Below are 17,647 nucleotides of genomic sequence, written 5' to 3' on the forward strand. Positions count from 1 at the left end.
GTGCATCTGACCCAAGCCATGGTATTTTCAGTCACCTCATATGCATGCAAAAGCTGGACAATGAATAAGGAAGACCGAAGAAGAATTGATGCCTTTGAATTATGGTGTTGGCAAAGAGTATTGAATATAGCATCGACTGCCAGAAGAACAAACAAATCTGTCTTGGAAGAAGTACAGCCAGAATGCTCCTTAGCAGTGAAGATGGGTAGACTTCATCTCACGTACTTTGGACACTTTATCAAGAGAGTCCAGTCCCTGCAGAAGGATATCATGTTTGGTAAAATAAAGGACCATCAAAAAGGAGGAAGACCCTCAGCATGATGGATTGACACAGTGGCTGTAATAATGGGCTTAAATATAGGAACAGATGGGAGGATGGTGTGGGACTGGGCAGTGTTTCATTCTGTTGTACATAGGGTCACTATGAGTTGGAACCAACTTGATGGCACCTAACAGCAACAACAGTGTACTACACAGCTGGCAGGAACACAATCACGAAAGAAATGCACGCCTCAGTCCTTCCCTTTGGAAAGAACCATCAAACGATCATGTGCATTTTGAAGGTGGTATACTGAAGTGAGGGAACCCTGGTCGCACAGTGGTTAAGCACTCAGCTGCTAACCGAAAGGTCAGCAGTTTGAACACACCAGCTGCTGCTCCATGAGAGAAAGATGTGACAGTCTGCTCCCCTAAAGACTAAGGCTTTGGAAACCCTATGGGCAGTTCTACTCTGTCCAATGGGGTCACTATGAGTTGAAATCAACTCAATGGCAACGCGTCTGAGTTTTTTTGGCTCTGGAGTTAGGCTACAAGATTCATCCCCTGTTCTGTCACTTGCTACGTAGATGATCTCGGGCAAGTTATTCCTAGTTTTGTGTTTTTGGCTTTTTGGTGGGGATTAAATGAGTTAAAATATGCAAAACACTTACAATAGTACCTGGCACATTAAAAGTACTCAATAAATGTGGGGTAATACTACTTTTCAATTAAAACTCCTTTCTAGCTCAATTTATGAATAGTCTTCAAATAGATGATAATTATCCAGCATTTAACACCCTTTCATATTAGAACAAATATAATGCTAAGATATCACAACCAGTACTAACCAAAAGGTTGGTGGTTCAAATCCATTCAGGAGCACCTTGGAAGAAAGGCCTGGTGATCTGCTTCTGAAAGGTCACAGCCATGAAAGCTCTAGGAAGCACAGTTCCACCCTGCAACACATGTGGTCACCATGAGTCAAAATCAACATGATGGCAACTGGTTGGATTTTATTTTTTAAGGTCAAAAGGGTCATAGGCTTTGAGATTCCTTGAAAGGCAAAAGCAGAATAATGAGAGGAAGACAAATAGTTACCTTGCCTGGTAAATTAATTAACTCATTTTGAGAAATACAGACTGTATGACCTATTTACATTACCCTAACTAACATGATGAAGGAAATCCTTTCTTCTAAGCATTCTTTCTTTTCTGCTCCCTTAGGGACAGTTCTAATTACAGGAACCACTCAACTGACCCAGAAAGACATCCTCTACAGGTTACGATCATCCAAAGCTAAGTGCATTATTACCAATGATGCTTTAGCCCCGGCTGTAGATGCTATTGCACCTAAATGTGAAAATCTGCGCTCCAAACTAATTGTGTCTCAAAACCCCAGAGAGGGGTGGGGGAACCTCAAAGAGATGATGAAGTGAGTAGTCATAATTGTGTTGTACAGCAGCTTCCAAAAGGAAATAGTGAAAAGATGTCCAACCCACTCGTGATCAGAAAAATGCAAATTAAAACAATAAGCAAAGAAACAAATAATGGCTCCCACAATGGGCTCAAAGATAGCAACAATTGTGAGGATGGTGCAAGACCTAGCAGTGTGTCGTTCTGTTGTACATGGGGTCACTATGAGTCAAAACAAACTTGATGTCACCTAACAATAGTGCAAAGCTCTGAGGCAGGAAGGAGCGTGGGGGTGTTGTCATAGGTTGGGGTCCCCAGAAAGCAGACCCTGAGTAAGAAGTCTATTAAGGAGTTCCTTTGGGTCAACACCTGTGAAGGAAGGGAAAGGAAGTGGAATTGGGCAGAGAACCTATTTGATCTGGTATGCATTCCCTACAAAGCACTCCACCCCACAGGGACTTCTGGAGCTTGGTAGCCCCTCAAAGCCGATTCTGGCCAAAGCAAGAGGTCCAGGCCTTTATACCCCCATACTGATTAGTAATTAGTTGTGGGATCTCCCTAGAAAGAGGCAGCTTGGGTGAGACAGGTTTTTTCAGCCAAGGCAATTCTCAGAGAGCTCCTAGCACCTGGGGGGGAATGAGTCGTTCATTCCTGCAGGGGGTTCCAGGTGTATCACAGCACCCACTACAGAGCTGTTATCATCTCCTAGGGAAACTGACTGCAATCAGTCCTTTTGTGTAGGCTATATCATTATCACTGACAGCAACACTTCTATCAGGTTATAATAAGAACATCCATTAATGTTAATGGATGCAATGGTTTCAGGGGTCACTTGGAACTCTCCACAGCTACTGGTTCTAACATCTTAGCACTATGTTATCAGCAAATTCCCTTTTAAGAATGAGCTTCCTACCTTTACTCAAAGGTCTGGAAGCATGCTTACAGTTATGGACTTGTTCTTACCTGCTTTAAAACAGCGAACAATTACTGAGTTCTTACCAACAAGCAAATACTGTTCTAATAAAAATAATGTTGTAATTGCAATAGCTTACATTTATATGACACTGGTTACGTGCCAGGTGCTCTTCCAAGCACTTTAGATATATAAACTCATCTAAGTCTCACAACAACCTAGGGAGTCACTACACCACCACTACCAGTTGCCATTGAGTAGTTCCCGACTCTTGGTGACCCCATGTGTGTCAGGGTAGACTGTACTCCATAAGGTTTTCCATGGCTGATTTTGATCACCAGGCCTTTCTTCTGAGGCTCCTCTGGGTGGAGTTGAGCCACCAACCTTTAGGTTAGTAGCCAAGTATGTTAACCATTTGCACCACCCAGGGACTCTAGGGAGTAGCTACTAGCTACTATAATTATCTGGATGAATAAGGTCAAATGCCAGAATCAGGTAAAGCTGGGTTTCAAATCCAGGCACTCTGGCTTCTAAGCCCACACACTTAACTGCTATATTTACTGTCTCTCATAGTAAGAGATCAGTATAATAACCCTACCTTAGTTTTGAGGGCAACCATTATCTGTGATAGAAGAGATAGGTACACGGCTACAGGTACTATTTTTAAAGAAGATAATTATGGGGTCATAGACTAAATACTTGGTCTAGCTTTGTCAGTCTTTGAAAGCAGCTTTTCCATATTTCTCATGGCCAGGATATTTCTGATTCATTCATTGTCAGCTCAGTATTCCCAGATATATCTATATGCTCTGTAGACACTTGATGTACATGTGTGCAGACTTTACCTCCTTTCAGCTGCCCTAATGTAGGACTAGGGAGCCCTGGTGGTGCAGTGGTTAAGCACTTAGTCGGTAACCAAAAGGTTATCAGTTCAAACCTACCAGCAGCTCCACAGGAGAAAGAAGTGGCAGTCTGGTTCCACAAAGATTACAGCCTTGGAAACCCTGTGGGGCAGTTCTACTCTGTTCTATATAGTCAGTATGAGTCGTAATTGACTCGATGGCAGTGAGTATGGGTAATGTATGACTTATGTAGAAGCCCAGTTATCCTCTGGAACTGAAATATTTTCTCTCTAACTGGGCTACTTCCTCTCCTGGATGGATGCTTAGACCTTCTTTAGTCTTATTGCTTTCTATATCTAGAACTATGTAGACTCTCGTGGGAAACAATTCTTTCAGGGGTTGGCAAACGTTTTCTAAAAAGGGACAGATAGTAAATAGGCTTTGCAGACCATATAATCTCTGTTGTAACTACTGAACTCCTCTGTTGTAGTGCAGAAGCAGCCATAGGTAATACGTACATGAATAGACATGGCTGTGTTCCACTAAAATTTTATTTACAAAAAGAGGAGGCAGCCAGATTTGGCCCATGGACTACAATTTGCTGACCCCTGCTTTATACAATTACACATGATTATTACCCATGACTTCTATTAACATACTCACTTTTAAAAATCCTATTTTAAAGTATCTACAGTGGAGGGAAAGGGGTAGTTCTTCACATCCCCATGACCATTCAGGAAAAAGCTATGAAATTTACTTTTAGGCTACTGATGGTCAAGTTTAGTTTGATTCCATAAAATACCTAAAAATAAAAAAAAAATGGAGAGATGGCTTTTAACTTGAAATTGAACCTAGGTCAACTAGGGCCTGATTATGAGATGAAGAGGTCAGTTCTTGGTTCCTATTCAGTAGTAACAGTCTTTGACACCGTATTTTATGTGTAGAATCATCATTGTTTCCTTTGTAGACATACCAGTGACAACCATACCTGTGTGAAGACAAAACACAATGAGACTATGGCCATTTACTTTACCAGTGGGACAAGTGGATCTCCTAAAATGACCGAACACACCCACAGCAGCTTCGGTATAGGATTATCTGTAAATGGAAGGTATTTCCACAACACTGCAGATTGAAGTGTCCAAATCGTAAAGGTGATGATCCATTTACTGGTCTTTTCTTATTTTTTTCCTGTCTACACTAGGGATATTCTTTGTTTTCCCAGGTTCTGGCTGGATTTGACACCCTCCGATGTAATGTGGAATACCTCAGACACAGGCTGGGCAAAGTCTGCATGGAGTAGTGTCTTTTCTCCATGGATCCAGGGAGCATGTGTATTTGCATGTTATTTCCCACGTTTTGAGCCAACTTCTATCTTGCAAGTAAGGCAGCGCCCAAGAGATCAGCATTTAGAAATGCGTTAGCAGGACTGATGAATATAGCAAATTGCAGACATCAGAGTAGACAAAACAATTTAAGATATTTCACATCTGGCAAGTCAGTAAGTCTGAAAAGGTATACGAAGAAAAGGTGTGAGTGCATTTACATTAAAATAAACAATAAGTTGACCTGTACTTATTATAGTTGTAGTAAGGCTAAGAGCTCATGTCTTTTAAATTTCAGACACTCTCCAAGTTTCCCATCACCGTCTTTTGTTCGGCCCCAACTGCATACCGAATGCTTATACAGAATGATATGACTAGGTAAGAAATATTGATAAATTGGCACTTAGTAGGGGAAGAAGGGAGAAAAAGGAGCTATAAAGTAAAAGATCTTTCTGCCTAAAAACACAGCTCCTGACTAGTAGGTTTGAGATTTAGGTACCTCCTCCTCCTCCTCCTCCTCCTTCTTGCTAACATTCTGTAAATGATTATTATCGTGTCCAGTGTGGGCCCCGCCAAGAAAGGAGAGTAAAGTTCTTCAGTAGCACTAGCCATGTTTCAAGTGCTCAATAGCCACATAAGGCTCATGAATACTGTAGTGGAGAGTGCAGATTAGAGAACATTTCCATCGCAACAGAAAGTTCTATTGGCCAGTACTGTTCAAGAGCTTCCTCATTCTTTTTATAACTGTATAGCATTTCCTAATATAAATATATCATAATCAACTTAACCAGACAATTGATAAACTTTTCATCACTGACTTCAAATGTTATTACATGGTACCGTCCCTAAGTTAAGGAAACAGTTAAGGGTGGTGCAAACAGTTAACATACTTGGCTACTAACTGAAGGTTGGAGGTTCAAGTCTACCCAGAGACAACTCAGAAGATAGGCCTGGTGATCTACTTCTAAAAAATCAGCTACTGAAAACTCTATGGAGCACAGTTCTACTCTGACACATGTGGGGTCGCTGTGAGTTGCAGTTGACTCGACGGTAACTAGTTTTTTCCCTAGGTTAAGCCCATGATAGATAACATCGCTTTTCTTTGCAACAAATCGGCTCCCCTTAAGAAAAAAAAAAAAGAGAGAGAGAAAAGAAAAAGAAAAACTAGTGTTTGGGGTATCATTTTATGATGCTAGAATTTTTTTTTTGTATTGGGGAGGGGAACCCGGAAGGAAGTACAACACAATTTATATTGAAAGTTCATTAGGAACAACCCTAATTTCCATTTCTCTCCACTTTTCCCTTTAAACCTAACCCCACCCTGTTACCTGTTTTCCGAGAAGCTATAAGTTCAAAAGCTTAAAGCACTGCGTGAGTGCTGGAGAACCAATCAACCCTGAAGTGACCGAACTATGGAGAAACAGGACAGGCCTGGATATCTACGAAGGATACGGACAGACTGAAACAGTATGCTAACCCCACTGAAGAGACAGGGCTAGATCCGATTCAGTCAGAGGAATAAATAGCAAAGTGTCTATTACAGCCTTATGATTGCTCGAGGGATAGGGAAGGAATGGAGTGGTTAGAAGAGTATTAAAAAAAAAAAAAAAGCTTGAGGAAACCTAGTTGCAAGAAAGCTCTACAGGAGATTAACAGACACAGTTGTTTAAATAGCAATTACTGAGAAAAATACTACTATATAACCGATTTTTTTTTTTAATAACTCATTAGGGTGAGGGCATTACAATATTTTTTAAATGAAAAAAATACTAGCTCTATAAAAAGAATTTTCATCTTATGTCATACGGTACTTTTACAGGGCTGCCTCAAAATGGAAAACTGAGTTCCTTGTTTCTTGAAATATTAAAAGTGTCAGTTGCCGTGAGTTGGAACTGACTCGACGGAAATGGGTTTAGTTTTGCTTGGTTTTAGACAACTCTTTGGCAAAATGAGTTCTTTAAAAAGCTAATAGAAATAAGAATAAGAAGAAAGTCTGAAGAAATTAATGAAAAATAATAAAAGTGGTTATTACAGAGGGAGGACCCCTGGTGGCGCAGTGGTTACAGTGCTTGGCAGCTATCCAAAAGGTGGGCAGTCTGAACCCACCAGCTGCTCCACAGGAGAAAGATGTGGCAGTCTGCTTCAGTAAAGATTTACAGCCTTGGAAACCCAATGGGGCAGTTCTACTCTGTCCTATGGGTCACTAACTATGACTCGCAATTGACTCGACAGCATGGGTTTAGCTTTGGATAGTTTAGGAATTATAAATTTATTATATGTTATAACTTTATTATATATATTTGTTGAGTGTCTATCTCTGCACTTCTTGAAAGCAGAGACTGTTTTGTTTTGAGTCTGGTTTAAATTTACTTGTAATGTTATGTTACTTTTTCTTCTTCCTAACTAGGTGCTAATCTGTGGAAATTTTAAGGGAATGAAAATTAAGCCAGGCTCAATGGGAAAGCCTTCTCCTGCTTTTGATGTTAAGGTTTGCACATCTCCACATCCATCTCTTTGTTTTGGTGATGATTCTTGTTACTATAACCTCAACTGCCAAGCAAAGATGGATATGGGTTAGAAACATTAGGTTGTTGGTCTCTTTTCATTTATTTTTTCAGCGTTGCAAATATCGATATCGTGCCATGCAGTTCTAAGTATTTTACTGGTATTAACCCATTTACTTCGCAGAAGGAACCTATAGGAGATATACTAACATTAGGGCCATTTTACAGATAAAACACAAAGGGGTAAGGAACTTACGCGAGCTAGTAGTCCCTTAACCACAACATCACGCTTCCGGTGAGGGAGGTCAAGGCCTCCTGAGGGGGTCAACTAGGCCAAAATGGGCTACAATTTGCTGAGGCTGCAGCACTCTCCCTCTCTGCCCGAGTCCTGCCGGGCAGGGCCTGGGCTCTCTAGAATCTAACTGGCCCACTGCCATTATTCCACCTGATCTCTAGTGGGGCTCCTATTTCCCCATCTACACACTCTGTACAGGCTTAGAAATCTTCTCAGATCAACCCAGCCAAAGTTACCCAAAGGAATTTATATCAATACGTAAGAGAAAACAACAGCAGCAAAAAGACAAAATGGATGAGGTTACAGAGTAGAGAACACATAACCAAACTTTACTGAGGGTCAGCTGTAGAGTAGATCAATGTTTTCCAAGCGTATCTGATCTTAAGGATCACTATGACACTTGCTAAAAATGCTAATTCTCAGGCCCTTTCCCTGGACAGTCTGATTCAATAGATTTGGGGCGGGACCTAGGAATCCATGTATTTTTAACAGCACCCCAGGTGATTCATATGATCAGGAAAATCTGAGAAAGTTTAGATGAGACTGATTGTTGTTGTCACTGTTCATAGAACAAACCAGATGCTGGATTTTTCCCCTCACTTTAACCTTGCTGTGGGAACTTTGTCTAGTGTTGCCTAGTGGCTCAAGTCTGACTCTGCTATTCATTAGCTGAGTGACTTTGGGTAAGCTGTTAAATCCGTTTAAGCCTTAGTTTCCTGATTTGTAAAATGAGGACTAGTGAGAACAGCTTGTCCCTATGGGACCTACCTGGTTTTAGCACCGAAAGTCAGGTATCCCAGAAGCCTCCTTGATCCAAACAAATCGGGATGGTTGGTAACCCTAACAATAACAAAACCGATTTCATAGCATTCTTGTGAGGATTAAATGATATCTCCTAAAGCACAGAGCAGAAGACTTGGCACATGTTATGGATTGAATTGTGTATCAATTTTGTTAGGCTGTGATTCCTAGTATTGCATGATTGTCCACCATTTTCTCATCTGATGTGATTTTCCTATGTGTTGTAAATCCTACCTCTATGATGTTAATGAGGCAGAATTAGCGGTAGTTACGTTAATGAGGCAGGACTCAGTCTACCAGATAAGATTGTATCTTGAGTCAATCCCTTTTGAGATATAAAAGAGAAAAGCAAGCAGAGAGATAGGGGGACCTCGTACTACCAAGAAAGCCAAGCTGGAAGCAGGGCACATCCTTTGGACCCAAGGTCCCTGCACTGAGAAGCTCCTGGACCAGGGGAAGATTGATGACAAGGACCTTCCCCCAGAACTTACAGAGAGAGAAAGCCTTCCGCTAGAGCTGGCACCCTGAATTTGGACTTCCAGCCTCCTAAACTGTGAGAGAATAAATTTCTGTTTGCTAAAGCCATCCACTTGTGGTACTTGTTATAGCAGCACTAGATAATAAGGATCCAGAAGATAAGTGGTGTTATTATTTATTATTCAACTCTCCCTCACATTCCATCCTTTGAAAAGCTTTCCTAAGAAGAGATGGTAGGGGAACCCTGGTTACATTCTGTAACCAGGCTTAGCAATCATTCATTGTTTAATAGGCTTAGCCTATTAGCCTATTAGGTTGAAGAATGAAAAATTGATAATTAAGCCATTATCACGTCTGCGTTACAGGAAATCAAGTTGGCATTTCATACAGCCGTGTCCTCTTTTTTTCTCCCTCCTTATGATAATTCCTAAGGACCCCTGGTGGCGCACTGGTAAAATGCTTGGCTCAGCTGCTTACAGAAAGGTTGGCTATTCAAACTTACCACCAGCAGCTCCACAGGAGTAAAGACCTGGTGATCTTCTTCTGTAAAGATCACAGCCTCAGAAACCCTATGGGGCAATTCTACTCTGTCAAATTGACTCCACGGCAGTGGGTTTTGGTTTGGATGACAAGTCCCAACAGGCATGGCTATCAGGGTCTCATGGGCACAGCTGTACTCAAGGTGTTCCCAACTGCAGTATACCCCCACCAGTTCCCCATGAATTCAGCCCAGGGGTTTTCAGAAGTAGCGATCTCTGAATACAAAAATGATGCAGCTTCAGGGAAAATAGTATTCTGCCTGCATCCCCAATCAGCATAACTACTCCATTTTTAACCCTTACTCAAGGGCTGTTATTACTCGGCATCTTATTAATTGGTTAAGAGCATATGCAATGACATTCTGGCATCTGGTGATGTGCTCCAGCTAGCTAGATATCAGAGTCTTGCAACTTCAAAGCCCAAAGCTCTTAATTTTCATATTTAAACATTTTTAGGGCCCCGTGAGCAATAAAGAGCACAAGAGATTCTGCCAAGAGAGAGACTGTATCTGTTTTCCCATTTATTAAAGAGTTGGTTCTGGCTCATAGCAATCCTATGCACAACAGAGCAAAACACTGCCAGGTCCTACGCTCTCACAGTTGTTGCTGTATTTGAGCCCATTGTTGCAGCTACTGTGTCAATTTATCTCCTTGAGAGCCTTCTTTTTCTCTGACCCTCTACTTTACCAAGCAATATGTCCTTCTTCAGGGACTGGTCCCTCCTAATAACTTTCCTAAAGTGTATGAGACAAAGTCTTGCCATCCTTGCTTCCAAGAAGCATTCTGGCTGTACTTCTTCAAGACATACTCGTTAGTTCTTCTGGCAGTCCATGGTAAATGCAATATTCTTCGCCAGCACCATACTTCGATGGCATTAATTCTTCTTCAGTCTTCCTTATTCGTTCTCCAGGTTTCCCACACACATGAGGCAATAGAAAACATCATGGCTTGGGTCAGGCGCACCTTAGTCCTTAAAGTGATATCTTTGCCTTTTAACACTTTAAAGAGGTCTTTTGGAGCAGATTTGCCCAATGCAATGTGTCATTTGATTTCTTGATTGCTATTTTTTTTTTTTACTTGAAGAGTAGTCAGTGACAAGTGATTGGAATTCTTAACGTATCTCCTTTCCGACAGTAACTCCTTGATTGTTGCTGTTAGTTTTTCTGACAGTAACTCCTTGATTGTTGCTGTTAGTTGCAGTCGAGTTGATTCCAAATCATGGTGACTGCATGTGTGCAGAGTGGAACTGCTCCATAGGGATTTCAAGCCATGATCTTTCAGAAGCAGGTCATCATAACTTACTTTCAAACTTTTTGGTTAGTAGTCCAGCACTTAACCATTTGTGCCACCCAGGGATTCTTAATTCCTTGGCACTTGGAGCCAAGCATTTCTTTAAAAAGGACTGAGTGGGAATTTATATATTTTGCAAGAGGTGAAAAATAAGCTTTTATAATTAGAATTCTTTTGCCTTTCAAATTTCACATCCTGAGCATTAGCTGCTTTCCTGCTGGGAAGTGCCAAGCAGGTACTATACTCAAGTATGGGTGCTGCAAACGGTTAAGCGTTTGACTACTAACCAAAAGGTTGACAGTTCAAACCCACCCAGAGATGCCCTGGAAGAAAGGCCTGATGATCTCCTGAAAAGCCACAGCCTTGAAACTTTATGGAGCGTGGTTCTACTCTGTAACACATGGGGTCACCAGGAGTCAGAATCAACTCAATGGCAACTGGTTTTGGTTACATTCAAGCCACACTTCAGATTTAAAGGTACTTGGTGGATGTATAAAAAAGCAGAGTAGAATCTGATATTTAGAAACAGCTGAAATTTATTTGAAGCCAAAATCCAGTATATAAAGAAAGCAATCAAATGGAAAATGCTAATTTGAATAAATACCTGTCATGTTTCAGGCACTATGGAGTTTAGGGTCCAATGAAGAGACAGTGATGAGTTAATCACAGTGTGGTAAGAGTGACAAATGCTATGAAGGAAACAGCAAAGGAGCTGGGAGTATACAAGAGGGGACCCACTATAGACTGAGACAAAAAGGTCTCCTGGGGACTATTTAAACTGAGACCTGAGGGATGATGGGGGTGGGGTGGGGTGACCATTCTAGGCAAGTGGACAAGCATGTGCAAGTGCTCTGAGGCAGGAAATAACTTGTCAAAATAACTGCTTCCTGGAGTGATTCCACAGAGGAATGTAAAGGTTGAAAGCATAAAATCTGGAGTGTGATAGTTGAGTTGTGAATTTCAGCACAATCACTATCTTATTTAAACTCTCTGTACCTAAAGTTTCCTTATCTGTAAAATGGGCGTCATAGTTCTAACCATATAGGAATGTTGTAAGGATTAAAAAAGAGAATACATGTGAAGTACTTAAAACTTTAGCATTTACTACTTCGCAAGTAGTGAATAGAGCCCTGGTGGTGCAGCGATTAATACGCTCGGCTGCTAAGTGAAAAATCCATGGTTCGAACCCACCAGCCGCTCCAAAGGAGACTGATGTGGCAGTCTGCTTCCATAAAGATCACATCCTTGGAAATGTTACCTGATTAGGGTCCGTGCCTTGGAGCAGTTGAGCCAATGAAACACACTCCAAGTCAGAAAGAGTGAGAAAGTTTATTAAGGAGATGTATACATCACCGGGACCGGCAGCAACACAGGCTGTCTCTATGGAGTCCCAAAGAGCAATTTTACATTAGAACTTATAATAGAATCTTAAAAGGGTTACAAGTGTCTTTGTAGTCCCCTGCCAGACGTTATTAGGCTAAAGATGTACATATCTGATACATGTGCTCCAACCTTCCTGTGGGGGTTCTATGCCACAGGTAGTCCCACCAACAGAACAAAAGTTTATTTGCATCAGTTTAAAACAAAGAACGAAATTATTAACATTTGGTCAAAACAGTCATTAACAGAGGTATGTGAAGGAGGCAGGCAGAGGAAGAACAACTTATAGGTTTATCATGGCTTTAGTTATGTTAAGCTCTCAGTTGCCCGTTTTGAAAAAGGAGAAAACATGGTGGTGGGTATTGGGGGTCACATACTCCCTGTGGGGACAGTTCTACTCTATTATACAAGGGTAGGTAGCTATGAGTTGGAATCTACTTGATGGCAGTGGATTATGTAGTGAGTGTTTAACAAATGCTAGCTACTATTCAACATTACTGGGGACCACTAGGATTGGGAAGGGAAAGAGAGCAAGTTTTGGGCTTATCCAGCATTGTCTCAACAGAGAATATTTCCTTTTTCCCATTTACTTGAATTGGGCTTCTGAAGTACAGTTTTGTTCCATAAAATAGCTAAGCAAAATTTCAAGAGCACTAATAAAGATACCTATTTCTTTTTTTTATTTATTATGAGGAAAACACAATCAAGATATATTACTAACTGATAAAAGCAGGTTGCAAAACAATGTATTATAAAGTGATTCTATTTATCGCGAAGAAAAAAAAGAAGGGTATCACCAAAATATTAACTGTAATTATTGCTGGATGGTGGAATTAAAAGGTAATTTTTATTCTTCTTTTACATTTTGGTAACCTGCACTTTATAATACTTTATGCAATAAGAATTTAAACTACTACATTTCTTTTAGAAGTATAAGTTATACTTAGAAATTTTTTGAAGTCTGTATTCTTAAATGGCAAAAAAATATTTAAATGTAGCATTAAATAAAATTTCCTTTAAATAAACTGTTCTGTTTTATCCTAGATTTTAGATGCAAATGGCAATGTTCTACCTCCTGGACAAGAAGGAGATATTGGAATTCAAGTTCTACCTAACCGGCCAGTCGGCCTTTTTACTCAATATGTGGTAAGAGAGTTATTAAATAACCTCTTATTTTATATATATATTTTTTAATTTTTTTTTTTAATATTTATTTCTCAAAAGTGCTTGGCAATTATCCTTATTTGCCACAGACATACCTTGGATAGGTACTTGGCCCTTTCTTGATTTCTTGAGAATTCATTGTCTTGAATAGCAACCCTGCAGACTGGGGATCCTGTACAGACGCTAACCAGCACTTGGGATTTTTAATGACTCATAGAGACATTGTAAATTGGACTTCTCATAATCAAGAAATATCCAATTCTATTCTAGATCACCTCCTGGGACAGATACTTACATAATTAGGCAGGCATATAATTTGTTCTTCAAACCAGGACACTTGCAAGTGAAAGGGTGAGCTATTAATAATTACATCGGCACCACAGACATAAACCAAGACTGTTCTGGGCAAACCAGGACGTATGGTCACCACAGCCCAAGAAAAAGGAGAGGAAGCATTTTATTATTGGCTGAGCCTACGTCTGAAGCCCCAGTGCAGAGAACTCTCTGTGGAGAAGAAAATGTGGCCTAAGAAGCCTTTTCTCCACTGACCTACTCCATCCTAAAACATAACTCAATCAGTATCCTGAAACATGACTAGTGATCTCTCTTCCTGGGAGGAGTGAGAGGAGGATAGGAAAGGGGACAGAGAGATTATGTTCGTTTCATTACAGGCCTCCAAAGCTCCTAGGAGCCCTGGTGGCACAGTGGTTAAAGTGCTCAGCTGCTAACCGAAAGGTTGGCTGTTCAAACCCACCAGTTGCTTTCGTAAAGATCACAGCCTTGGAAACCATATGGGGCAGTACTCCGTCCTATCGGGTAACTATTAGTTGGACTTGATGACAAGGGGTTTGGGTTTTTTTTTTTTTTAGGTCAAAGCTTCTTAATGTTTGCAAGCATATTTTCATCTCTAATCAAGGTATACAAATTATACCAAAGCTTACATCAATTTAACATAATGTCTAGGCTGTACTTGTCAGTAAACTTCCACAATATAGCAATACTTCATTTTTTTTTCTATGCCAAAGTTACAAAAGCAACTCTACTTTTGTGTAAAACAAAACACAAAAACAACAATTATTAGCTGTTGGTGCTTCCTTTTAATTCTGAGTATTCACTTCTCTTTTCCTGCCAGGGTTAGATATTAACCAATTAGCAAAAGACTTATTTCTCCTACTCCTCTGGGCTCTGAGCTCCTGCGGAATTTATTTTTTGATCCAAGAAAATTCTCAGGATGGAGGCAGGTCTAATTATTGTGATTGTAGTTTACCATCCTTACATTAGGCGAGTGCCCTGCTGGGATTTCACCCCTATTTCACACTCTGACTCCTCATCATTCTGTTTTGTTGTCAGAGGCTTCTCAAAGGAGCCCAAATTGTCTTTTTCCTTGAGCATTTAAAAATCTAAATGAACTGTACATGTGAAGATTATTGAAATGGCCAATGATTTCTTATCTATACATTTACCACCAAAAAAAAAAAAAAAAGACTAAAAAAACCCAAATGACTGAAAATAGGTAGTGGTTATGGTTGCACAACATGGTGAATGTAATAAATGCCACTGAATAGTCCACTTTAAAATGGTTAAAATGGCAAAATTTATGTTATATATATTTTACTACAACAGAATTATTTAAAAACCCAACTGAACAGAAGGGTCACATTCATAATAAAGTTAACAAAATGTTATTTGTTTTGCAGGATAATCCTGCAAGAACAGCTTCGACTCTACGAGGCAATTTCTATATCACTGGAGACAGGGGATATATGGATGAAGATGGGTACTTCTGGTTCATTGCAAGATCTGATGATATCATATTATCCTCTGGGTAACTTTCGTTTTCCTCTCTGCACATGTCTGTGTTAAGGGATCATCAGCATTCTGGAGTGAACCTGCTGCTCATCCTGCTGTATCCTTTATTTCCCAGTTACCGAATTGGACCATTTGAAGTAGAAAGTGCCCTGATTGAGCACCCTGTGGTTGCAGAATCAGCTGTTGTTAGCAGCCCAGATCCCATCAGAGGAGAGGTAGAAGAACCCATTCCCCTTGACTGTGTAATCTGTTGGCAAGCTAACACACATATTTAACTGTAGTTCATTGAAACGAAATTACTCAAATCGTTCATTCACTAAAAATGCAAGTCAAATAGAAATTCATTTACTAAATATGCAAGTCAGATAGAAATATGCAAGTCAGAACTGCTAAGGATTAAGACTGGAAAATCTATACTAGAATTTGATTCTTTACCATGCAGGCTAGGGCAAAGATGGTGTAATGCCAACAACCAAGACTCACACCTGGATGGGGGAAGAGAGGTCAGGCTCAACGTCTGGAAACTGACACGATCCAAGGATAGTTGAGCATAAGCTGGCATTAGATATCAGGGGTGAGGTGGAGGTCAGACACAGGCGCTGAGGCAATCGGAAGCAGGCTGGGTAAGTATTCAGGAGATAAGCTATGAGTAAGACAGGAGTTCCCAAAGCCCACTCTTAGTTGTTCTGACCACATGGCAGTTTGGGTTTAAAGGTACTGTCTTAGTATCTTAGTGCTCCCATAAAGGAAATACAAGAGGGTGGCTTTAAAGAATACTTATTTTCTCACAGTTCAGGATGTAGAAAACCCAGTGTGAAGAGTGTTTATAAGGGCCATGTTAGGGGTGTGGGGAGGAGGGCACAGATCTAGAAGCTAACCTGAATTGGGCTGGGTTGTTACCCAAGGGGCTTTGCTTAGTGCACTGCCAAATTTCCAAGAGGAAACTTTACTGAAAGAAATAAAAGATGAGGCAACAAGAGCAGAGATAATCATAAACGGGTAAGATAGTGGAGTTCAAGATGTAGTTAGATGAAAGGGTTCCAGAGTGAGATCACAAAGCAAGGGTACCAGAAGCTCTCTTGTATCAGCTACAGACAAGAAGGTGTATGGGTCAACTGGCTGACTTAAGATCACAGAGCTGGGACCAAATCCCATTAAACCTTCTGGCCCACTCCACTAGGCACTTAGATTACCAGTTGGAGAAAGCAAACAAGACACATTAAAATATAAAAATACACAACTTATTTTCCTGGTGTTTCAAATATTTATTTCAGGTAGTAAAGGCTTTTATTGTTCTGAAACCTGATTATAAGTCATGTGACCAAGAACAATTAAAAAAGGAGATTCAGGAGCATGTAAAAAAAGTGACAGCACCTTACAAATATCCCAGAAAGGTAGGTATTCCAATTATGATGAATATTTGTTCAATGTACTAGGAAAACTTCAACTATTTTTTGTGTAATTGTTGTGCCAGTGTTCAAGGCTGCCCTCAAAAGACACAGACCACATGCCCTACTAGTGCATGGGATAATGCTTTACTCACAAGAGACAGTGAGATCAGCTTCAACTGGGGGCACTGGTCTCCCATGGCCAGCGAGTCGTCCCTCGAGACCAGTGCAGGGCAGATGTTCCATGTGCACCCCTCTTGTGCTGCGGCTGGAGGAGATCCTGTCCCCTCCCCTCCAGGAAGAGATACAAAAGTGGGGTCGCCCAGGTGCCCTATGGTGTCCACGTATAAGCAAGAGGCAGAGAAAGTTACTATGTGCCCCGAACAGGGAGGAAGGCTTCTCTGATAAGAAGGGGCTGGGAAAGGGTGAGACCCAATTCTCAGCCTCCTTATCAGAGCATGTCTGAACCTAAGGCCTCCGCTTAGGCAGCCCCAATGGGAAATGCAGAGGCAGACCACTCCCCCAATATTAATGAACATTCTCCTCAAAAATGCTATATGAAATGTTCCAAACTGAACTAATGACAGATGAAGAGTCAGAATCTTTGAGATTAAAGTGAAACCCCTAATTTGTTGAGTCATTTGGTTCACTGAACTTGTAGTAAACAATAGAAATTAAGAAAAATCTTCCCAACAACACCCCCTTTCCTTTTTGATTAATACCAAAAATTCACTCTAATGGGTGCCCCAATTCTCTCATCCAGAACTCATATACCCAAAAAAGCAAACCTGTTGCCATCAAGTTGATTCCAACTTATAGTGACCCTATAGGAGTAGCTGGTGGATTCGAGCTGCTGACCTTTTTTGGTTAGGAGCTGAAAACTTAACCACTGCACCACCAGGGCTCCACAGAATTCATACAGAACTACTCTATAAATCAACTTTATCTAAAGAGAAATTCTGGGCTAATTTTTTTCCGCTTGATACCAACAGGTAGAATTTATTCAAGAGCTGCCAAAGACTGTCAGTGGGAAGATAAAAAGAAATGAACTGAGAAAAAAAGAATGGGAAAAAATTTAAATTCATTTATTCCATTAATTATCACAGTATCTATAAAACAAAGATTCTGTAAAACCCCCAAGATTCTGGAAAGGTGATCAAAAAATGGCAGCATGCTTGTAACTGTTGATTTAAACTATCTTGTAGTTATGACATCAGAGACTGAATTTTGAAATAAAACATTTTGTAAAT

General features: G+C 40.5%; 1 protein-coding gene across 1 annotated transcript in view; it reads left to right on the plus strand.

Annotated features, from left to right (window-relative positions):
* The window catches only part of ACSM3 (acyl-CoA synthetase medium chain family member 3), a 52,026-nt gene extending 34,380 nt beyond the window's left edge, over positions 1-17,646 (plus strand). Inside the window, exons 4-14 of the mRNA XM_049904905.1 lie at positions 1,482-1,689; positions 4,393-4,536; positions 4,651-4,807; positions 5,049-5,128; positions 6,094-6,217; positions 7,158-7,238; positions 13,081-13,182; positions 14,898-15,025; positions 15,125-15,224; positions 16,284-16,403; positions 17,390-17,646. Of these exons, the coding sequence (XP_049760862.1) occupies positions 1,482-1,689; positions 4,393-4,536; positions 4,651-4,807; positions 5,049-5,128; positions 6,094-6,217; positions 7,158-7,238; positions 13,081-13,182; positions 14,898-15,025; positions 15,125-15,224; positions 16,284-16,403; positions 17,390-17,476 (1,331 nt within the window). The 3' untranslated portion in view covers positions 17,477-17,646. The remainder of the gene's footprint in view (positions 1-1,481; positions 1,690-4,392; positions 4,537-4,650; positions 4,808-5,048; positions 5,129-6,093; positions 6,218-7,157; positions 7,239-13,080; positions 13,183-14,897; positions 15,026-15,124; positions 15,225-16,283; positions 16,404-17,389) is intronic.
* Position 17,647: the final 1 nt, after the last annotated feature.

Source organism: Elephas maximus, chromosome 12, assembly GCF_024166365.1.
Source record: "Elephas maximus indicus isolate mEleMax1 chromosome 12, mEleMax1 primary haplotype, whole genome shotgun sequence".
Lineage (NCBI taxonomy): Eukaryota > Metazoa > Chordata > Mammalia > Proboscidea > Elephantidae > Elephas > Elephas maximus.